Source organism: Bos javanicus, chromosome 17 (genome assembly GCF_032452875.1).
Source record: "Bos javanicus breed banteng chromosome 17, ARS-OSU_banteng_1.0, whole genome shotgun sequence".
Lineage (NCBI taxonomy): Eukaryota > Metazoa > Chordata > Mammalia > Artiodactyla > Bovidae > Bos > Bos javanicus.
In genome coordinates this window covers 10,989,731-11,014,228 of record NC_083884.1, presented here as the reverse complement: position 1 = coordinate 11,014,228, position 24,498 = coordinate 10,989,731, and the positions used below count along the sequence as shown (strand labels likewise).

Below are 24,498 nucleotides of genomic sequence, written 5' to 3'. Positions count from 1 at the left end.
CAGTTCTGCTTATTTAACTTACATGCAGAGTACATCATGAGAAATGCTGGCCTGGAAGAAGCACAAGCTGGAATCAAGATTGCAGGGAGAAATATCAATAACCTCAGATATGCAGATGACACCACCCTTATGGCAGAAAGTGAAGAGGAACTAAAGAGCCTCTTGATGAAAGTGAAAGTGGAGAGTGAAAAAGTTGGCTTAAAGCTCAACATTCAGAAAATGAAGATCATGGCATCTGGTCCCATCTCTTCATGGCAAATAGATGGAGAAACAGTGACAGACTTTATTTTTTTGGGCTCCAAAATCACTGCAGCCATGAAATTAAAAGACACGTACTCCTTGGAAGAAAAGTTATGACCAACCTAGATAGCATATTGAAAAGCAGAGACATTACTTTGCCAAAAAAGGTCCATCTAGTCAAGGCTATGGTTTTTCCTGTGGTCATGTATGGATGTGAGAGTTGGACTGTGAAGAAAGCTGAGTGCCAAAGAATTGATGCTTTTGAACTGTGGTGTTGGAGAAGACTCTTGAGAGTCCCTTGGACTGCAAGGAGATCCAACCAGTCCATTCTGAAGGAGATCAGCCCTGGGATTTCTTGGGAAGGAATGATGCTAAAGCTGAAACTCCAGTACTTTGGCCACCTCATGCGAAGAGTTGACTCATTGGAAAAGACTCTGATGTTGGGAGGGATTGGGGGCAGGAGGATAAGGGGATGACAGAGGATGAGATGGCTGGATGGCATCACTGACTCGAAGGACGTGAGTCTGAGTGAACTCTGGGAGTTGGTGATGGACAGGGAGGCCTGGTGTGCTGCAATTCATGGGGCTGCAAAAAGTCAGACACGACTGAGCGACTAAACTGAACTGAACTGATGGCAGTTCTATTTCCAGTTTTTTAAGGAATCTCCACACTGTTCTCCATAGTGGCTGTATTAGTTTGCATTCCCACCAGTGGTGTAAGAGGGTTCCCTTTTCTCCACACCCTCTCCAGCATTTATTGCTTGTAGACTTTTGGATAGGAGCCGTTCTGACTGGCGTGAAATGGTACCTCATTGTGGTTTTGATTTGCATTTCTCTGATAATGAGTGACGTTGAGCATCTTTTCGTGTGTTTTTAGCCATCTGTATGTCATCTTTGGAGAAATGTCTGTTTAGTTCTTTGGCCCATAGTTTGATTGGCTCGTTTATTCTGGAATTGAGCTGCAGGGGTTGCTTGTATATTTTTGAGATTAATTCTTCGTCAGTTGCTTCATTTGCTATTATTTTCTCCCATTCTGAAGGCTGTCTTTTCACCTTACTTATAGTTTCCTTTGTTGTGCAGAAGCTTTTAAGTTTAATTAGGTCCCATTTGTTTATTTTTGCTTTTATTCCCAGGATCCTGGGAGGTGGGTCATAGAGGATCCTGCTGTGATTTATGTCAGAGAGTGTTCTGCCTATGTTCTCCTCTAGGAGTTTTATAGTTTCTGGTCTTACGTTTAGATCTTTAATCCATTTTGAGTTTGTTTTTGTGTATGGTGTTAGAAAGTGTTCTAGTTTCATTCTTTTACAGGTGGTTGACCAGTTTTCCCAGCACTACTTGTTAAAGAGATTGTCTTTTCTTCATTGTATATTCTTGCCTCCTTTGTCAAAGATAAGGTGTCTATAGGTGCGTGGATTTATCCCTACGCTTTCCATTTTGTTCCATTGATCTATATTTCTGTCTTTGTGCCAGTACCATACTGTCTTGATGACTGTAGCTTTATAGTAGAGCCTGAAGTCAGGCAGGTTGATTCCTCCAGTTCCATTCTTCTTTCTCAAGATTGCTTTGGCTATTTGAGGTTTTTTTGTATTTCCATACAAATTGTGAAATTATTTGTTCTAGCTCTGTGAAAAATACCGTTGGTAGCCTGATAGGGATTGCATTGAATCTACAGATTGCTTTGGGTAGCATACTCATTTTCACTATATTGATTCTTCCGATTCATGAATCAGAAGTACTGCTTTTAATAAAGTAAAGGGATGCTGTGGAATTTTGATAGAAGTATTCAAACCCCTAAAGGATGATGCCATCTAGGTGTTGCATTCAATGTCAGCAAATCTGGACTACCCAGCAGTGGTCACAGGACTAGAAAAGGTCAGTCCTCATCCCAACTTCTAGGAAGGGTAGTACTAAAGAATGTTGTAAACATCAGACAGTTTCATTCATTTCCTGTGCTAGTCAGGGCTTCCCTGGTGGCTCAGCAGTAAGGAATCTGTCTCCAGTGCAGGAGACCTGGGTTTGATCCCTGAGTAGGGAGGATCCCCTGGAGGATGGCATGGCAACCCACTCTAGTACTCTTACTTAGAGAATCCAATGGACAGAGGAGCCTGGCAGGCTGTAGTCTGTAGGGTTGCACAGAGTCAGACATGACTGAAGTGACTAAGCAGCAGCAGCCCATGTTAGTAAGGTCATGCTTAAAATCTTGCATGCTAGGCATTATGCAAACCAAGAACTTGCAGATACCCAAGCTGGGTTTAGAAAAGGAAAAGAAACCAGAGGTCAGATTGCCAGCATTCACTGGATCTTAGAGAAAGCTAGGGAATTTCAGAAGAACATCTACCTCTGTTTCATTGACTGTGCTAAAGCCTTTGACTGTGTGGACCATAGTAAACTGGAAAGCCCTTAAGAGAGATGGGAATACCAGAACATCTTACCTGTCTCTTGAGAAATCTGTATGTGGGTCAAGAAGCAACAGTTAGAACCCTGTATGGAACAACTGACTGGTTCAAGATTGAAAAGAGAGTACGAGAGGGCTGTCTGCTATCACCCTGTTTGTTTAACCTGTAAGCTGAGCACATCATGAGAAATGCTGGGCTGAATGAGTTACAAACTGGAATCCAGATAGGCGGGAGCAACATCAACAACCTCAGATATGTGGATACCACCACTCTAAGTCACTCCAGTTGTGTCACTTCACTTCAGTTGTGTCCAGCTCTTTGTGACCCCATGGACTATAGCCCGCCAGGCTCCTCTGTCCATGGGATTCTCCAGGCAAGAATACTGGAGTGGGCTGCCATGCCCTCCTCCAAGGGACCTTCCCCACCCAGGGATTGAACCTGGGTCTCATGTCTCCTGCACCTGGGATATTATATATATATATATATCCTTAAAAACCAAAGCTTTCTTATAGCTTCTCCAATGTTAAAACTTTATAGTCTTTGAGTATTTGTAGTTTGAATGTGGCTCTTACCTGTGTTTGGGGAACAGGCGCTGCTCCAAATGTCCCTGCTAGTTGTTTACCTGTTTCTGTTGATGTTTTTCTTATGCTGTTTTTTTTGCCCTCATTACTAGTTTGGAAGTTATACTTTCTGTTTCTAGTCTTTAATCTTAAAAAAAAATAGATATCAGTTTGTATAGAAGGTTTTTGTTTTTAATTTTATTTTATTTTTAAACTTTACATAATTGTATTAGTTTTGCCAAATATCAAAATGAATCCGCCACAGGTATACATGTGTTCCCCATCCTGAACCCTCCTCCCTCCTCCCTCCCCATACCCTCCCTCTGGGTCGTCCCAGTGCACTAGCCCCAAGCATCCAGTATCGTGTATCGAACCTGGACTGGCAACTCGTTTCTTACATGATATTTTACATGTTTCAATGTCATTCTCCCAAATCTTCCCACCCTCTCCCTCTCCCACAGAGTCCATAAGACTGTTCTATACATCAGTGTCTCTTTTGCTGTCTCGTACACCGGGTTATTGTTACCATCTTTCTAAATTCCATATATATGCGTTAGTATACTGTATTTATGTTTTTCCTTCTGGCTTACTTCACTCTGTATAATAGGCTCCAGTTTCATCCACCTCATTAGAACTGATTCAAATGTATTCTTTTTAATGGCTGAGTAATACTCCATTGTGTATATGTACCACAGCTTTCTTTATCCATTCATCTGCTGATGGACATCTAGGTTGCTTCCATGTCCTGGCTATTATAAACAGTGCTGCAATGAACATTGGGGTACACGTGTCTCTTTCCCTTCTGGTTTCCTCAGTGTGTATGCCCAGCAGTAGGATTGCTGGATCATAAGGCAGTTCTATTTCCAGTTTTTTAAGGAATCTCCACACTGTTCTCCGTAGTGGCTGTACTAGTTTGCATTCCCACCAACAGTGTAAGAGGGTTCCCTTTTCTCCACACCCTCTCCAGCATTTATTATTTGTAGACTTTTGGATCGCAGCCATTCTGACTGGTGTGAAATGGTACCTCATAGTGGTTTTGATTTGCATTTCTCTGATAATGAGTGATGTTGAGCATCTTTTCATGTGTTTGTTAGCCATCTGTATGTTTTGTAATGCTTTTATAGATTTAACCACAGTGTAACTGTTTGTTACTCCTCGCATCTCAGATATTCTATCTGGGATCATTTCCTTCTCTCTAATGTATGGTTCTTAAAATTTCTTGCAGCGTCAGCATAGCAGTGGCAGATGTTCTCAGATACACTTAATCCAAAAGTGTCTTTATTTTGCCTTCATTCTTGAAAGATTGTTTTGCTGGATGTAATTCCTTGTTGACAAGAATTTTCCACAAACATTGTGGAGATTTTATTCCACCCTATACTGGCATCAGTTGTTACTGTTAAGCCTTTACTTTCAATCTAGTTGTCATTCCATTATATTAGTAGGTGACCTGTCTTCAGCTGCATTTTTAAGACCCTGTCTTTGATATTTCGCAGTTTCACTACGGAATATCTAGGGTTTTTTTGGTTTTAATCCTATTTAATTTACAGTGTGCCTCAGTCTGTAGCTTTGCATTTCTGATCGGTTTGGAAAGGTTCTCAGCCATAGTCTCTTCTGAGCTTGCTCTTCCTCTGCTCTTCCGTCACTTTGCATGTGTGTTAGACCTTCCGAGTCTGTGCTCTTCTTTGTGCCAGCATTGTTGGGCTCTGGATGTCTTCAGGTTCACCTTCCAGTTCATTAATTCCCCACAGCCTTCAAAGGTATCTAATTGACTAATATATTTGCCTAGTCTTCCTAGTGGTCTCAAGTTTGTTTTGACAGTCAGTTCACAGAGCACTACAGGTTTAACTCAGCTCCTGCTTGGTTTAGCTTTGTAGGGAGCACAGCATGTGTGGCCCAGACATTGTCATCAAGAGTTCTTGCTGCGCCCCCAAGTGCAGCTCCCAGGCCACCTGCACAGGGGCACTGGTTGTCAGTGGGAGTGAACTACCCCAGCACAGAGAAGGCTTTCAGCATGGGGAACCCCTTCAGCTTTTAATTCAATCCTGGTAACCCCGGCCCTCAAGATGTGTGTGTCAGACTCATTCTTCTCAGTCTAGATGTAATTCTTAAACTAGGGGATTTATAATACATAGAATTGATGAAGGAGTGTTAAATAAACATTTGCCCTCAGAGCATCTTGGTCTTTTTAAGAAAGTTCCACAAGGCTCTCAGGTAGAGGGCCTTTTTTTTTTTTTTTTGGTAGTAGCTGTTTGGGGACTTTTTTGTTTTGTTTCTGTTTGTGAATTTTCCCCTACATTAAGTGAGCTCAGTGATTAAAAACTGTTTTATGCAGGATCTTTGTTTTGTTCTTTCAGAGTATCTAGTTAGTGATACTGTCTGGAATGATATATAAAGGCCAAGCTGGAAAGGAAACTAAATCCTAAATGTAAATATTATTTTCTCAATACACTTCCATATATACAAGCCTACATGTAATTTATTTGTTGCTTGGTTTTTCTTCCAGAAACACACAGGGACCCACTTCCATTCTTTTTGTTCCTGTTCTGTGCTGCACTACTCAGGAATTTGAAATTGGACATAGAAAGGGAAATCTTTCAGATGTCGTTGTTACATAATTTAAAAAACAGTATTTAAATAATGTGTTTGCTTCCATCCACATTCTTCCCCAGTAGCCATTTAGAATGACTAAATTAAAAGGATTATTCTTAAAAGGAGTAGATGTGTGTATATGTATAATTGAATCACTTTGCTGTACAATTGAAACTAACACAACATTGTAAATCAACTGTACTACAATAAAAATAATTTTAAAAATTAAACATAAATATGGCATCATTTGTCAAATGATTTTAATTTGGGGGCTTTGGAGAAAACCTGATAGTATGAAATGAGTAACTCAAATGCTAAATTACTTTTCTTTGACAGAGTATTGCTGTTTAGATGCAAACTGGGTGTATTACAATATACAGTTGTCAGACCATTCACCACCATCATTGCTCTGTAAGTACACAGAACGTACATTATTGTTTTTTTTCATTCTCACGCTCTTACCTAAGTGAAACAATTGAGTAGAAAGCATGTAAAACTTGTTGCTTGTTTATAACACATCTAGTCTTTTATAAAAACAGTATGTATAAACCCTACTATGTTAGAATAAATAAGGTGACCATAGGAATGGTCCAAGGAATCACCATATAATTTTTTAAAATAACATTCCCTGTGGAGATTTCTAGAAAGCATTTTCAAAATAGTCTTTTTCAAGTATTCACACAGCTTTACAGAAACATCTAGTACATGAAGTATGCCACTTGAGATTCATTACATGGCTTGATTTTCTAAATGAATACTGTATTTTAAAGAGGAAAACATATCTTTCCTTTTTAAAAATTCTGTCAAGTCTTAGCATTTGAGGTAAAACGGGGCATCATTAAGCTGCCTGGTAAAAACTATTCCCTAAGAATGTAAGAGCATCAGATAGACTGTGTGTCTCATCTGCTTGTCATGCTAGCCTGCGGTCTGCTCACAAGAATGGGAAGAAAGCTGAAGGAAGCATCCAGCTCTTTATTCTGCTTTTGTGCTAGCAGTTCTTTAGCAGCATTTGCCTTGGAATTAAGATTAATTTACCTTTTTTTAAGGCTACTTTATTTCTCTGCTGTTTAGAAATTGGGTAACCATACAAGTAAATACTCAGATCTGGGTTATCATAAAAGTTGCCTGCAAAACAGTTTGGCAGAAAAACATATAGTTTAGTTATAAAGCTGCATTACATGTTTTTAAAATTAGGCAGCATCATTTTTTTTAATCTAATAACTACCCTTTCTAATTCAATGTTTTTGTCTTTTGGATTTATTTCAGATTGGAGGGATAATCATATGGTAACATCTCTAGAAAAATGTTTTTAATTTTTGAACCACCTCTATGGCCAAAATCAAGTGATTATCTACAGAAACTTTGAAATAATCTTACTTCTAAATTTAAGTATTGGGGCTTCCCTAAGCGGGCCAGTGGTTAAGACTCTGCACTCCTACTGCAAGGGACATGGGTTAAATCCCTGGTCAGGAAACTAAGATTCCTCATGCCATGTGGTAGGAGAAGGCGATGGCACCCCACTCCAGTACTCTTGCCTGGAAAATCCCATGGGCGGAGGAGCCTGGTAGGCTGCAGTCCATGGGGTCTCTAGGAGTCGGACACGACTGAGCGACTTCACTTTCCCTTTTCACTTTCATGCATTGGAGAAGGAAATGGCAACCCACTCCAGTGTTCTTGCCTGGAGAATCCCAGGGACGGCAGAGCCTGGTGGGCTGCCGTCTGTGGGGTCGCACAGAGTCGGACATGACTTAAGCAACTTAGCAGCAGCCATGTGGTACAGCCAAATTAATTAATTAAAGTATTGCTGTCGTTGTTGTATTTTAAAATATATTTTTGACATATTCATAAAGTCTCATTTTTACCATCTTTTTTAGAGTCTGTGAGTTACTTGGTATATATGATGAAGGGAACTTTAGCTTTTCAAATGCTTGGACTTACTTGGTTATCATAAACAATATGTCTCAGCTGGTAAGTAAATATTCATCTTAATTGTACTTAATTTACATCTATAACTAAAATTTTTTAGGGAAAGTTTCTTCTGGAATAAAGCTTAATTGTAACTTTAATATTGAACTTGATTTGTAGGAAGAACTTGAAGAAACTTTAATATAAGTCTGTATACATATGTAAAGATATCATATCTGTTAATTATCTTGTGACTTATACTTTGAATTTTTATGTAATGTGGCTCAGGGGCACAGTGTGTTTTTTTTAAACACCAAAACCATTTTGTATTGGGGTGTAGTCAGTTAACAATCTTGTGATGGTTTCAGGTGAATAGTGAAGGGACTCAGCCATACATACACATGTATACATTCTCCCCCAAACTGCACTGAATTGTTGATTGTATTTTTTCATTGGTTCTGGTATTCATTGCATAGTTCTATGGATATGTCATTAATAAAAGCATAATGCCTCTCCTTAAAATAAAAATCCTAGGTATATTCAATAAAAAAAAAGTCTTGTATATGACAGTGTAGGGTTTTAATAAAAGTGGGAGAGTAAAATTCTCTCATATATTTGGAATTGAAAATTGAGAATGCCAAGTTTTTAAAAATGTTATAGAAACTGAAATGAATCCTTTCAACTTAAGGTGCACTTTATTGAAAATCTTTAAATGTTGAGATTTTTTAAATTGTAAGATAATTGCTTTACAATGTTGTGTTGGTTTCTGCCATACAACAACACGAATCAGCCGTAATACACACAGACACACACACATCTTCCCTCTCTCTAGAGCCTCCCTCCCCCTCCTGTCCCGCCCCTCTAGGTTGTCACAGAACACCACTGTGCTCCCTCTGTTACACAGCAGCTTCCCACTTGCTAATTATTTTACACATGATATGTATATGTCAGTGCTACTGTCTCAGTTCGTCCTGCCCGCTCCTTCCCCTGCTGTGTCCACAAGTCAGTTCTCTACGTCTGCGTCTCTGTTCCTTCCCTACAAATAGGTTCATCAATACTTTTTCTAGATTCCATATATATGCATTAATATACGATATTCATTTTTCTCTGACTGACTTCACTCTGTATAACCAACTGTGGGTTCATTCAGCTCACTACAACTGACTTTAACTTTTCCCTTTTTATGGTTGAGTTATATTCCATTGTATACATGTATCACATCTTTATCCATTTATCTGTCGATGGACGTCTAAGTCGCTTCCATGTCCTGGCTATTGTAAATAGTGCTGCAGTGACCATTGGGATACATGTGCCTTTTTGAATTGTGGTTTTTCTTGGGGTATGCCCAGGAGTGGGATTTGCTGGGTCATATGGTAGTTTTATTCCTAGTTTGTTAAGCATTCTCTATACTGTTCTCCATAGTGGCTGTATCAATTTACATTCCCACCAACAGTGCAGTAGGATTTCCGTTTCTCCACATCCTTTCCAGCATATGTTGCCTTTACTTTTTTTGATGATGGCCATTCTGATTGGGGGAGAAGGCGATGGCACCCCACTCCAGTACTCTTGCCTGTAGAATCCCATGGATGGAGGAGCCTGGTGGGCTGCAGTCCATGGGGTCACTAAGAGACACGACTGAGCAACTTCACTTTCACTTTTCACTTTCCTGCATTGGAGAAGGAAATAGCAACCCACTCCAGTGTTCTTGCCCGGAGAATCCCAGGGGCGGGGGAGCCTGGTGGGCTGACGTTTATGGGGTCACACAGAGTCGGACATGACTGAAGTGACTTAGCAGCAGCATTCTGATTGGTGTGAGGTGTGCTGAAAATCTTTAGTGCTTTCTCCAAAATATTAGTTTAGGTACAGTGGCATGCATGTGAGTTATTAGAGATTTATAATAAAAATTAAATGCTTGTGTATTCAAAGCTTTTCCACATGTTTGTATTTTCTGGAACCAATAATTCAATTTTGGGGAATGCCTCAAGAAATGGCCAGAAGTACTTTTGCTTTCAATATGTTTGTATAGAAGGCCTACTGTTTGCAAAAGCCTGGAAACAGTCCAAAGTCTAGTGATGAGACCTGGTTAAATATTCTGTGTCCTTCCATTGGTCAAAACATTAGGCAGTTATTTAATCAAATATATGGAAAGGGGTACTTTAAGTGGGAAAACATAAAGCAACAAAATTTTATATTTATGATACCTGTTAAAAACCATATTATGTGTAGAAAGGAATGGTTGGATGATGGGGCTATGAACAACTTTATACTTTACTGCTTTCATATTCTAAAATATTATAAATAAGCATTTTATAGTGGGGAAAGTAAACTTTTAGAAAAATGTTTATTGCTGTGCAATGCTAATTACAACTGATTTTTTTAAATAATTACTATCTTGAGCTGCTAATTACCTTTAAAAAGTAAATTCAGCAGGATTAACACACTGCCCTCAAGAAAAATGGTCTCCCTGATTCCTTACTTTCTGATTTCACGGGCATAGTTTTACTGAAATAGTACTTATTTAACGTGTTCACTTACAAATAATATATGTACAGTTAGTGGTAAGCTCAACCCTTATAAAATGAATGGTAACTTGTATATAAAAGCTGTTAATAAGCAGACAGTGTTTTTATTTTGGTTAAATGAGAGCCTTTTCTTCCATTCACGGCAGTCACTTCTTACTGTGTTTTTTGTGGGCCCTGTAAATGAACAATTAAAATCATTTTCAGAGATGATGTTACACGTCTCTTCTGAGAAATTTCATATTGGATATTTGCATCCATAGTAAACTATTTAAAAGCCTCTTGTTAATCTAAAAGGAGCATAATAAAGCCTAGAAAATTTTGCCTGAAAAATTACTCTGTGCCAGGTCTGGTCTGTGATTTTGATATTTCTAATACCAAATTTATTTATTCTTACTGAATATGTTTGATTGTTTCTAGTTCGCCATGTATTGTCTCCTGCTCTTTTATAAAGTGCTGAAGGAAGAGCTGAGTCCAATCCAGCCTGTTGGCAAATTTCTTTGTGTAAAGCTGGTGGTTTTTGTTTCTTTTTGGTAAGTGTTGCTTTCTCTTGCATGTTGCCATTTTCTAAAGGGCAGTTTAATGAGAATTTGTAAGTCTTAATATGGAAGAGGAATTAAAATGTCTACTTCCCTTTTTAAAAGTTCATTCTTTTAGCCGCCCTTGGTTTTTCATAAAGAAATAATCAAATGGTCACCTAACATTTATAAGAAGAAAATAATTTGAGACACTAAATGTCAACACTTAAGGGAATCATTAAAATAAGTCATGGTTTTTTCATATAGTACAGTTTGGAAGATACACATGATATAGAATACTTAATAATGTGAGAAAATATTCATTAGTAAAAATTTTAAAACAGACAAAACTGTTTAGTAAAGGGGGGTGGGTGATAGGGGCCTGGAAACAAATATACCAGATGTAACAATATACAAATAATACAAAGAGGGGGAAAGAAAAATCCTTGCAATCCCACCACCCAGAATGAATGACATTGTGCTCCACGTCATTTATAAAACCACAGAAAGAGCGTCATTCTATAAAAACCTGTAAACTCAGTGTTAGTATACTGTAGTTAGAGTTCTTTGTAAATACAGTGAGAATATAGTTTTGTTACTGGGTTTTTTGCTTTTGCCACGCACAGTATTCTAATGTATGGATACAATTTTTTAATTTGTTTCTTATTGACATTTAGGTTGTTCCTAATTTATTTTTTTACCATTACAAGTAATATGGAAGTGAAGATTCTTGCATATAGATATATGAAACCTTATCTCATTTTAGCTGTGTAACAAGACTGGTTCCAAAAAAAAAAAAAAGACTGGTTCCAAAATGTTCTTTAAAATAATCTAAATAACCAGTTGTGTGCATAAATTAACATTTAAGTATCTTTCCTTTATTTCATTTTAAATTCCTATTGTGTAAGGTGTTAGGCATGGTCTGTGTATAGGACCAACTTAAAATATAATGACTTATGCACACTTTCAAAACAGAAAAAGACTATAAACCAAGTCCCGAAGTTCTAAGAATACAAAATCAAAATTCATTTGATGAAACTGTACTGGACGAGTCAGTGTGTAAAGCAAACGTATCTAATGCAGTTATACAGTGTCTTCGGGAATATGCTGAAAAGCAGGGTGGTCGTGGGCCACAGGTTGTGCTGGGGTTTCACTTTTTAAATGGCATATTTTTTAAACAACTGCTGGTTTTATGCTTGATATAGATTTGGCGTTTACCTTTTCCTAACATATAGGCAAGCAGTAGTTATTGCTTTGTTGGTAAAAGTTGGCGTTATTTCTGAAAAGCATACATGGGAATGGCAGACGGTAGAAGCTGTGGCCACAGGACTCCAGGTAAGCAGTGCCCTCTGACTCCCAGCAGAACTTTGCTTTGTTCCGGGTTTTTACATATTCTCCTGAACCCGACAGCATGCGCATATGCAGGCTGTGGGGCTGGTGTTACCTCACTTTACACATGAGGGAACAGGGAACCCCACAAAAATTGGCCCTACTTCCTGGTTCTTCTACAAATTAGTAACAGAACCTAGATTTTGTTATTCCTACTCAATTTCTTTTTTCTGCATTTCTCCTCTTAAGTCCTTGGATACTGGAAGAGAATACATTGTACTTGGCCAAGAAATACTTGTGGTGATTGAAGTAGTACAAAATTGAGTTAAACTTCTGGCATTTTGTGTTTTTATGAAGAGGTCAAAAATCGTTATTTTGGAAAATGAAAATAGGAGGACAGTCTTGTGAGGGAAAAAATAGCTGTTGATACATTTTTGAAGAGAGACATAGTGCTTTTTGCCTGCAAAACTAGATTTAAAATCCAGTATGCCTGCTGATGATGTTGATGTTGTTGTTGCAGGACTTTATTATCTGTATTGAGATGTTCCTTGCTGCTATTGCTCATCACTACACTTTCTCATATAAACCGTATGTCCAAGAAGCAGAAGAGGGCTCATGCTTTGATTCCTTTCTCGCTATGTGGGACGTTTCAGATATTAGGGATGATATTTCTGAACAAGTAAGGCATGTTGGTAAGTACCAGCCATTTTATTTATTCGAATAGGCTATTGTAGTTCTCCTGTCCAGTCTGTAGAAGAAGTTTTTGAAAAGACTTTGTGTAAATCGGTACCACAATAAGGCTCTCCAAATTGGGAGGGGGAAAGGAGCTTAACGTTTAGCATGGCAACATCTTAGTAGATTTAAAAATAACCTAACTTTTGGCTAACTTGGACACTTTTATTTTACTTTAAAGGAAGGACAGTCATGGGACATCCTAGGAAAAAGTTTTTTCCTGAGGATCAAGATCAAAATGAACATACAAGCTTGTTGTCATCATCATCACAAGATGCACTCTCCGTTGCCTCTTCAGTGCCGCCCTCACCCGTGGGTCACTATCAAGGGTTTGGACACACCGTGACCCCCCAGACTACACCGACCACAGCTAACGCATCTGACGACACAGGTAACGATGCTGCAGGAGCGAGAGAGGAGCCGTCAGAGAAGCCCGTGGCCTCCTGAGCAGTGTGCAGAAGCAGACTGTGCTCCTACTGTGTTACTTCACTACCTGGTGTCCTGTTGCTCAGGATCTTGTGCTTAGGACAAGCCATTAATGATGGAAAATTTGAACACAACGGCAAAAACCAGGTACAACCACCGGATTTATACAACTAGGTTTTGTATATCACAAATAATCAGTCTAAATATCCTAGACTTAGACTTAACACTACAGAGTATCAGACACTCAACTGGTAGACGATGACTACTAACCATTCCTGACGTTACTTTATCAAGAGGAGGACATTTTAAAAAACCTGTGCTTCCTACCACTGCTGCATGAATACAATGCTCTGGAAATAGCAGAAAGTATAATTCAGAAATGCGAGTTAGTGGACCTCAATCATAATCATGTGCCATATATGCTTACCTAACAATTATTTCTCTATTTCTCAAATGAATGTCTTTCAATAAATGAGAATTTATCATTTATTTTCTGCAACCTTTTATGTCTCTTGTGATTAGAAGCACAGCAGAAAAACTTAAGCCCCCCAGATTAAAGGGTTGAAAATCATATACCTACAATTAGAGATGCCTGTGTCTTACATTCCTACTGGGAGAAATGTCTAGGACCTAATCTATTAATCTTAAAACAACTACTGTCTAAAAAATCATTATCTGCACCAAGGCGAACAGATTAATAGGTTATCTAGGACTTGGAGATGAAAAGAATAAACTGGACGAAAGAGTGGAAGAATAAGAAACTTGTGATAGAAACAGAGTCTGCTTTTCTTTAGGGCTACTAAAGGTGTCAGCAAATGTTAAATCTGGGCTGAGTAGTCCTGTTTATCAAACCACAGTCACAAGACTTGCAGATACTCTCTGGGAGAAATTTACTACTTAGGTTAGATAGAGTTCCTCTAATTGTTAATCACAACCCCTTGCGCCTAACATTTTACACTGAAAATAAATATAGAAAGTGCCAGAGCAGTATGTTGCAAATAGCAAGGGTAAGTATTTATTTCTCAAAATCTATGCTTTATATATTTAAGCACACACACACACACACACACGCTGGTACACAGTAATTAGGTACAAAGTTTTTATTGGCTATCATAAACGAAACATTTCTACTGAAAGTAAAGTTGGGCGGTATAATCCTAAAGGCAAGGAGAACAGGCAGTGTGGAGAGAAGGAAGGCACATCTTACTTTCTGCGGGGCTTACCTACAGAGCACACAGTATACACAAAGCGTGATAATCTTTATTAATCTCCCTATTTCGGGTCTGGACTAATTTTTTTTTTTTCTTACTGTGTATTCACATCAAAACCTTTAAAAATACTGGTTTAGGTTTAACTCTTTCTGAATTTATCAGCTTTAAAATTTTTCTTTGCCAAAGGCAGACCAGGAAAAATGCTGCCGCCTAAGATTTCTTTTGTCCTTCTTTTACTCTGTAATTACATTTAGGCTGTAGCTTAAAAGTCTTAACACAAAACTGAGAAGGTGGCTCAGAAGTATTTCAACATTTACAAGAAGCAAGCTGAGAATTTACAGGTAAACATAAACCCTCAATCTTCAGTGGAAACCAACTTTTTGAGGTATCCTCACCAAAAGTTCAGATTTAAGGAAAATAGCCAAGATGTCTAAAAAATGGATAGGAGACTCAAAATTCCTTATCTTTACAGCTTTAGAGTACAGACTAACAAGTTTGGCAAATTTTAATTATAATAAGTAAAACCAAGCAATAAAAAGTTCTTAATTTGAAAAATTAATGACAGCCTTTGCCAGAAAGGAAGTCTGCAGTAAGATTTTTGTAATAATGCTACTCTTTAGTTAGGGTGTTTAAATACGCTTTATTAATGTCAGTGTTTTAAAAATATTTGACCATTTCAAGGACTTAAATACACCTGCATTTTATGGTTACAATCCCACTACTAATTCAGACTAGAACTGGAAACCCACTGCTCTACTTCCACACTTTTTCATTAGAAATCTGCTCTTCATTGCTTTATGGTGATGCTGACGTTGCTTTTGTGGTGCTGGATGCTGAGTACAAGTTCGTCTCCCATTTCCACTTGGATGGGATTATCTAAAACAACTGCGGCCTGCTTCCAGTGAGAGGCTTCACTCGAAGTATCTAACCTAATCTCATCGTCGAGGTACATATGATACCAAAATGGAATGGCGGTCACTTGTCCAGATTTACAAATGCGTACCTATGAAAATTAAAAAATCACAAGAATTTCATCAGATGGAGTAGACTTGGATAAGTCTTTGTCTTTTTAGTAAGATTTAGATCCAAATTTTATAAAGAAATACATTTAATTACCCAATTCAAATTAATACCAACCCATTCTAGTCACTGATATTTACCCAAACTCAGATCTGCATACTGTTTAGAAAGTAACATTTAAATCCGAAGAAAGTAGCTAAAGCTATTTTAAGTATGTAAGGTATTACATAATTTAAGATAGTTCTGAATATGACAAGAATAATCATTTTACCTTCACTTCTCTGTTAGAGGTGTTCAGATATGGCGTCATTAAGTCTAGTCTTAAGAGTTCCACTGGTTTGCTTAAAGGTATACAAGGCAATGAGGACAGGTCCAAAAATACACGTATAGGTACCTAAACAAAGTATAAAATTTTTGCTTTTAATTCAGTCCTTTTTGTGACCCAAGTTTCTTGTTTTGTACTTAGCTCAATGATATGGTGCTTTTTATATCAATAACCTCATTTAATTGCCACATCAACCCTAAAGCAAAAAAAGAAAGACTTCCACGATTCCAGTTGTACAAGAAGAATGAACATACCAAGTTCTAGGTTTGTTAAATAATTTTCTATGATTTCAATTATCTGCAGATTCTTTGCTTGGATAAAAGCAGATTAAACAGCTCCCAAAACTGTTAAACAGGGATGTGCTTATGTGTAAAGATGAACTAATAAGCAAACAGCACAACATTAATTATTGTACTATTTAAGAAAATATGCCAAATTCTACTGAACAATTAATAGATTTCATTTTGAAAATTGTTTATTATCTAGAAGACAGTGGTTCTCAACTTTGCAAATTATGATTTAAAAAAAAAAAATCAATCACTTCCTTAGTGCTCAGACAAGTAAAGAATCTGCCCACAATGCAGGAGACCCAGGGTCTATCCCTGAGTCAAGATCCCTTAGAGGAGGGAATGGCAACCCACTCCAGTATTCTTGCCTAGAAAATTCTATGGACAGAGAAGTCCGGCAGGCTACAGTCCACGGGGTCACAAATAGTGGGACATGACTGAGCAGCTAACACTATGACGAAATCTGTTGCATCAGTTTTAGTAACAACTGAGAAAGTGAAAGTTGCTCAGTCGTGTCCGACTCTTTGTGACCCTATGGGGTATACAATCCATGAATTCTCTAGGCCAGAATACTGAGTGGGTAGCCTTTCCCTTCTCCAGGGGATCTTCCCAACCCAGGAATCGAACCAGGGTCTCCTGCATTTCAGGTGGATTCTTTACCAACTGAGCTATCAGGGAAGCCCTTAGTAACAATGAAACCTTCCTATTAACTTTAGCCTTCTCATTTGAAATAGAGGAGAAGGCGATGACACCCCACTCCAGTACTCTTGCCTGGAAAATCCCATGGACAGAGGAGCCTCGTGGGCTGCAGTCCATGGGGTCACTAACAGTCGGGCCCGACTGAGCAACTTAACTTTCACTTTTCACTTTCATGCACTGGAGAAGGAACTGGCAATCCACTCCAGTGTTCTTGCCTGGAGAATCCCAGGACGGCTAGTGGGCTGCCATCTAAGGGGTTGCACAGAGTCGGACACGACTGAAGCGACTTAGCAGCAGCAGCACTTGAAATAGAAAGGAAACTTGTTTTAAAAGTGCCCTCTTAGGGGTTCCCTGGTGGCTCAGTGGTAAGAAATCCACCTGCCAATATAGGGAACACAGGTTCAATCCCTGATCTGGGAAGATCACACATGCTGTGAAGCATCTAAGCCTGTGTGCCCCAACTACTGAGCCTTTGCTCTAGAGCCCGTGTGCCACAACTATTAAGCCTACATGCAGCAGCTGTTGAAGTCCAGGCACCCTGGAGCCCATGCTCTGCAACCAGAGAAGCCACCGCAATGAGAATCCCACACCCTGCAACTACAGGGTAGCCCCTACTCTCCCGCACAGCAATGAAGATCCAGTACAGCCAAATCAATAAAAGCCCTGTGTGCTTTGAGTAATATAGTAGAGAACAGCTGTTTGCAGGGAAACAGGACACAGATCCATCCACCTCTCGATGGGCATCCCACCTTCCCTACCCGTAGAAACACACAGCAATTCCATGCTCTTGCCAGGACTCCTGCCCTGTGTCACTCTCATAACCTGCACGCTAACCCTCACAAGCTGCATCCATTCCTCATCATCTGTCCTCATTTCTGTTTCTCCAGCAGCCTACTGGCTTCTCCTGTCATCGTTGCTAATCTTCCTAGATTTCCAATCCAGAGCTCGTCACTTTGTGAGTTCTCTAGAACTTAGTTCTCGACTTTATATCCTCTTTCTACACATCCCCAAAGTGCTTTCATCCCAGTCTTATGCTTTAAACATCTGCCAAATCTGACTGCCAAATTTATATCTCTAGGCTAGCTATTTCTCTGAATTCTTATCCAGCTGTTTAATGAACCCATAAAAACACAAGCACAGCCTGAGCCTCCTGCTATTTTCCCCTTACCAGGATATGGTAACTGTCCTTCCAGGCGCTTCCTCATATCCCAGGTCCAACCTGTCACAAAACCTACCTTCAGAATACGCCAGTCTGAACTGTGCACCACGTCCATTGCTACCACTCAAGTCTAAGCCACTCTCACCTCTCCCCTGGATTACAGTAATAACCTCATGCCTTTTGCCTGGTGGCTACAGTGGTCTCCAACACAGCAACCACAGCAAGCCTTCAAAACAAGTCACACCTTATCCCTCCTCTGGCCAATACCCTCCAGTTTTTCCCAACCCCTTTCAGAGTAGAAGCCAAAACCCCACGATGCCTATAGGAGGCTCCACAGGATCTGGCTCCTGATACTTTTCTTACCACATCCTTCACCTGACTCTTCCTCATGGTTTCTGCCATTTTTGAGAACTCTAATCATGTTCTGTCCGCAGATCTTTGCACTCGCTGATCTTTGGACTTTTATATGGTTTGTTCCTGATTTCTCTCCGATCTCTGCTTAAATATCACCAATTATCCATGAGTCCTTTCCTTAGGCATTACCGAAATAAAACAAATATCCCATACCTCCACCTCCATTATCCTCTAACCTCACTTCTCATTACCTATCATACTAATCTTTTCACTCCTTTGTTTACCGTCTGTCTCTTGTTTATTTACAATCAATTTGAATACCAGCTCCATGAGGGAAGAAACCTCTCTAATTTCATGACTATATTCCCCAAACCTAAAAGAGCACATGGAGTCTTAGACATTTGTTGAATGAATACATTTCTGCTGTTTTCTGTATAACTTTTTTTTTTAAACTTCTCATTCTGTCTTGTTGGTTCACTCGGTTGTCAGTGTAGTAGTCAGCTAATCATCACATTAGACTGGAGAAGGGCATGGCAACCCACTCCAGTTCTTGCCTGGAGAATTCCATGGACAGAGGAGCCTGGCGGACTACTGTCCGTGGGGTCACGGAGTCAGACACAACGGAGTGACTAACACATTCATACAGTAAGTGGGGCTTACAGGTGGCTCATGGAAAAGAATCCACCTGCCAGTGCAAGAGATGTGGATTCGATCCTTGGGTCGGGAAGATCCCCTGGTGGAGGAAATGGCAACCCACTCCAGAACTCTTGCTGGGAAAATCCCATGGACAGAGGAGTCTGATGGGCTACAGTCCATGGGGTTGCAAAGAATGGGGAAAGCCCAAGTGACTGAGCACACCACAGAGAGGAGACGAGACAATAGCTCAGAAAATGAGTGAGCGGACTAGGAAAGGTAAAACTGCCCAGCAAGTCTATGGAGCCTCCTGAGATGACTGGTCATACGTTGAAGCCACAGTCAACATGCTCAGCTCCGGGGGTACGGTGTAGAGAAGGCAGAAAGTTGGGTTTAACCAAGGTGGGACTGCCCCCAGGCCAGCAGAAAAATGGCAGGGAAAAGATACATGAAAAATGTATCGACCGTGGAATATAAGCTGTTGAGGATATGAGGTGGGAGGCAGGGTGAAAAGATGGCAGGATTAAAATATTGTAGATTCTGATGGAATCAAAGAACTGTTGACGTCAGGATCAAAGAAAAGCTAGACAGACAGTAGAAGGTGGTATTTTTGGACTACAAACTTAAACTTACGTCTTCTGGTAAGCACACTTTCTTTATTAAACTCTACAAAAAACTGAGATTAAATAAACTCCAAAACTTCAGCCTGCTCTGAAAAAAATCATTTCCTCAAAAAAATTATATTTGTTGAGCAAATACTGTTCATGCAAGACCTAACAATGCATATTCAAGAGCTTACTACCACCCATAGGCTTTAGATAGCACTCCTTTAATTCAGTACTCAACACCCCACTTCCCAAAGTGCTGTTCTGGCTTACTCAGAAGATTCCACCTCTTCCCAACCCCAAGCCTCTTCCCTAGACATTCCATCCATTCCACAGTTACAACTGACAAATTCTACTTTGCTGCTGGTACTTTTGCCAGCACTATATCCTTGTTTTCCAAACAGTAAGCACCCCTTTTCCTTGAGCTCCTCCACTCACTCCTGCTCCCTGCGGTCTGAATGCCCGGACATGAGCTGCTCCCGCCTTTCCCTGCCAGCCTCTAGTCTCAGTGTGATTAAGGGCTCATGTTGAGAACAGAGGTCTCCTGGTGGCTGCTTTTTTAAGACAAGGATCATAATTTTTCATAAACCCGGTACCCTATTTTCATTTACAACATTGGTTCAGAACAAGAGTTGTAGGCTTCTGTCAGGAACAACAGAATTCTTGGCTATACTAACCCCAAGGTTTGATTTTTACCACTAGTAAGTTCCTTGGCTCTGGAAAACAGTACCAGAGCAATCCAGTTAAGCACAGTGACTATAAACCCAGAGAGAGAGAGAGACTGTGGGTGACGGCCCCCGGGCGGAACTTCTGTTGGAAATGCTCACCTGAAACTGGTTAATGAAAGGCGCTATGTTGAAGCCAAGAGTTCGTTCTGCGCCCTGCACGGCACTCTCCTCCATCAGAGTCTGCGATTCCACGAGCAACCCAAACATCAGCACGTACTGGGGAAAGATCTTGCCTCCAGACTGTAGCAAACACCTGGAGGAAAGACAAATGCTTTTAAAAGCATCTTGATGCCCTACATTTTATAAATATCAGTAACTAAATCATTGGGGATCTAAGACAGTATACAGTGTAATGGTCTTTAGACTGGTAGCTGGCTGGTAGTTCACAATGGCAGACTGGTAGACCCCCCTGAAAAGTAACCAGTGAGCTGCATGAGTACAAGTTTTCAGGTTCGGGAAGAGTCGTCAGTGGCTATTAAAACTAGAGGCTGAAAGTTTAATTAGGACAAGGATATTTAAAAGTCTCAAAGTTTCACCCCCATAAATGACTTATTACAAAGGGAAAACAGCAACTAAAGAGTGGAAAAACCTGATGGATACAACTTAAACCAACTGATCTAAATTCACATCCACAGATCGAGGATAAAGCAACATATATGCCTCCTAATGTGACCAAACTTCTGTGGTCTCTAAAATGAATAGTCTGACTCTAGTAAGAAACATGAGGAACCTTCTACAAAATAAAAGGCCTCCACTTTTCAAAACTGTGAATGTCATGAGAGACTGAGGAGCTGTTGCAGAACAAAGGAGACTGAGACTAAATGCAGTGTGTGACCCTGGACTGAATTCTGGACCTGTGAAGGGCATTCCTGCCACAAACGGTGAAATATCTGAGTGAGACTGTTTCCCTTAGATATCAGTACTATAACCATAGAGATTTCCTCGTTTTGATAAGTGTGTGATGATTATATAAAATGTCCTTCTTCTTAAAAAATACACACCGAAGTATTGAGGGGTACAGGAATACGGTATCTGAAGCTTAAAGTGTTCAGAGAGAATACTAAAGCGTATGTGGCAATATAGTAACAATCTGTGACCCCGGATGTAGGGTTCATGTGTGATTTTTTGTACTATTCTCTAACTTCTCTGTAAACTTGAAATTATTTCAGAATAAAAAGTTAAACACTCTGAAAGGAAAAAAAAAGTGATTAAAAATCCAAATACTCTAAAGTGTATGAATAAAGGGCTAACACAACAGCTTCTCTTCCTACATTATCCTGGATTCACTTTCTGTTTCCCTGGAAATTCTATAAAGGTGGAATGTCAGCTATCAACAACACTGCTTATGATTAAAAAAAGAAAAGTTTTTCCATGTTCTTAATGGGTAGATGCACGTGGACTAAGAAAACTGTAAACTACAGACGCCTGACGGGAAGGTGCACCAGCTCTGGGCTTCCCTGAGTGGGGGTAACTTGTAACCACGTGTTCCTATTGCTAGAGCTTGGAAGCTGTGCCTATGGGAGAAGTTCCCATCTGAAATATGAGGCTCTGAGGCCAAGGCAGCACCCACGCCCACATACACAGTCTTGTTTCCACAGCCCTGAGCTGTGGGAGGTGTGAGCGCAGTGTGGGGTGGGGGTCTCCTGCTGCCATCAAGTGAACCAGACGTGGAGGATACTTTAAGGTACTTTAATCATTTGCCACATTTGAAATCAAATGTTAAATCCCTCATCCTTACTGAACAATCCAAATCGGTTTCCACTTGAACTTCTAGACAGCTGGACTGCATACTCTCATATATACCTTTCATAGTAAGCTTTTACTCTTAAATATTTCTAGTCAGTAAGGATCTATTTATAAAAATACAGGACAAAGTTTTTGACCAATACATTTGTGCATACCTAAAAAATTAGTTCCTGTAAGTTTCTAAAATTGTTTACTATGCAGTTTTCCTGAATAGATCATTAAAATCTTGACAAACTATAAAACACCACATTCCTCAAAACCACTTTGGCACTTCGGCTCTTAGTTTAAAATTATTTTAATATTAATTCTATTTTTACTAAACTGATTATCTCAACGATTTAAAATGATCTAAAACCAGAATATCAACTGAATAACAGTCAAAGGACATGGCAACTAAATGTAATACAGACCCCTTGATTAGAACTCGACTGGGAAGGAAAAAAAGCAATAAAGAGTATTACTGGCATAAGCAGGGGAAATTTTAATACAGACTATGTGTTAAATAATAGTATTTGATCAGTGTTAAGCTTCGTGAGTGTGGTCTTCTTACTATGATACGCAGGGGAAAGCCCTTGTTCTAAGGAGACGTGCTGAACTGTTAAGGGGGAAGCTTAGGAGGCCAACAATCATCATATGGTTCAACAGAGAAAACAGTCTTGTGTTTGCTGCTCCTTTTCTTGCAATTTTTCTCACGTTTGAAATTTTTCAAAGTAAAAAACTGACAGAGAAGTTTACAAAAGTTAAACAGGCTGCTCTTATAACAACTTTCCCTAAAGACTAGCTGATAGGGAGCCAAATCATAACTAGGTCATTTCATGAGCAAAGAATCAGCAAAGAGAGAGAGGAATACTGAGTGTAATGGCATCAGACTGACTGAGACAAGTCTTCATCAGAAATCAGAAAGCTGTCTTCACTAAACATACATGATCATTTAAGTTGTGAAATTAGCCTAAAAGGGGCCCCTACTGACCCCAATGCTTTACTCATTTTCATTATTCCTGTCCTACCAACTTTTTTTTAGCATTTTGGGTAAAGTCTAGTAGAAACTGAATCTCCACACAATTAGTAAAATTACATACCTCAACAAAATCGCACAACTCACAACCACACAGCTCTTAACAAAATTCCAATCTATGCCTTTACCAAATCATATACAATTTTAACATCTCCCTGAAGAACTGAAAAAACTTACCCATTTCCCTCAAATGGATCAAGTTTAATCCTGACAACTCACGGTACTAAATTTTCTGAACTGAAGTTCTCTGCTAATTGTGATCCATTTAAAGGAAACCAGATCTAATTTTTCTTAAGATCACCAAGTCTTAGATGAGATACTAAGCCACAGCACTGCATGATGCCTGACTAATTCCCCCCACCCCTATACAGCCACAAGAGGGTGGTGTTCCATGAAATCAGGAAACAAAAAGCACACAGATCAGTAACAGCCAGCCTGCTGCCGCGCAATCTATAGGAGAGAGAACAGGAGGGAGGGTTATTACAGTTAAACCACTTAGGGAGCAACCAGAAAATCAGGCCAAACAAAGTAAAAAATACATCAGGTGATACCTAAAAAGAAAGGCTGGATCATGTACTAAAAGCCATGCCAGAGATAAAGACTCCACGAAAGCAAGTATGCAAAGTATTTTAAAAGGCCATGTTCACACTATTTTAATCTAAAATCTTGTACAAATCCTTCTTCCTCAGTGTTAACCATTACTAACTGGAATGTGTCTTAGTTATGTGTAGATAAAACAGTAACTCCCTGAAGCTCTGCTTGGCTTTACTGACACTGTTTTGTTGTCGCACCAAGGCAGCTGCCAGACTCCTCAATGGAATCCTCTGCAAAGCCAATAATATTTCTGAACCATCTGTGCCTTCAAGGAAAAAAATAAAAATTGTTCCAACTCAAAAGTCTAACCATAAATGGCAAAAATTCTGAAGAAACTCTTCACTGTTTCCTTGTGATAAAACACAAAAGTGTTTTAAAACGGGTTTAAATTTTAAAAAGTTCACCAAGCTTTTAAACTGTCTCCTGTATTTTAATGTAGTGAGACTGAAAAAAAAAAAAGAATAAACATTTTAAAACAGTAACAACAAAGGAACTTAATAGTTTGTGAAATGGCTGGTTTTTTCCTTGACCTTTCTTTAGGAGGGTTGGTATCCAGTGATGTGACAGACGCCTTTTATCCTTATCCTAAAAACAATCTCTCCTCCCAACCCTGAACTTCATCCTCTTTGGCCGGTCCTGAGGCCTCTCTGCTGTCAGTAACTAAAGATGATAATGAAAGGCCTGGGTGAGAGTCTGCACACCACTGGCCCCACGACCAAGGGAAGCTGTGTCCACCTCCAGAGGAGCTGGTAAGGAGCCCGTGCACAAGCTTAGGCTGAAGGGACGGACGCTGGTTCTCTCCTGTTACTCAGCAGGTGTCCGAGGGAAGAGCGGGAACACTGGCTAACACGCTGATCAAAGGGCTACAGGCCTTTTTTTTTAAATTGATTTATTTATTCTTGGCTGTGC

General features: G+C 39.5%; 2 protein-coding genes across 3 annotated transcripts in view; one reads left to right on the top strand and one right to left on the bottom strand.

Moving 5' to 3' along the window:
• The window catches only part of TMEM184C (transmembrane protein 184C), a 29,329-nt gene extending 15,627 nt beyond the window's left edge, over nucleotides 1-13,702 (top strand). For both annotated transcript variants that reach the window (XM_061384048.1, XM_061384049.1), the window contains exons 5-10: nucleotides 6,121-6,195; nucleotides 7,659-7,752; nucleotides 10,629-10,741; nucleotides 11,962-12,061; nucleotides 12,576-12,747; nucleotides 12,969-13,702. In XM_061384048.1, coding sequence (XP_061240032.1) covers nucleotides 6,121-6,195; nucleotides 7,659-7,752; nucleotides 10,629-10,741; nucleotides 11,962-12,061; nucleotides 12,576-12,747; nucleotides 12,969-13,234 — 820 coding nt within the window. In that variant the 3' untranslated portion in view covers nucleotides 13,235-13,702. The remainder of the gene's footprint in view (nucleotides 1-6,120; nucleotides 6,196-7,658; nucleotides 7,753-10,628; nucleotides 10,742-11,961; nucleotides 12,062-12,575; nucleotides 12,748-12,968) is intronic.
• The window catches only part of PRMT9 (protein arginine methyltransferase 9), a 34,871-nt gene continuing 22,333 nt past the window's right edge, over nucleotides 11,961-24,498 (bottom strand). The window contains exons 10-12 of the mRNA XM_061384047.1: nucleotides 20,334-20,487; nucleotides 15,716-15,838; nucleotides 11,961-15,427 (exon numbers count right to left, since the gene is read on the bottom strand). Of these exons, the coding sequence (XP_061240031.1) occupies nucleotides 15,212-15,427; nucleotides 15,716-15,838; nucleotides 20,334-20,487 (493 nt within the window). The 3' untranslated portion in view covers nucleotides 11,961-15,211. The remainder of the gene's footprint in view (nucleotides 15,428-15,715; nucleotides 15,839-20,333; nucleotides 20,488-24,498) is intronic.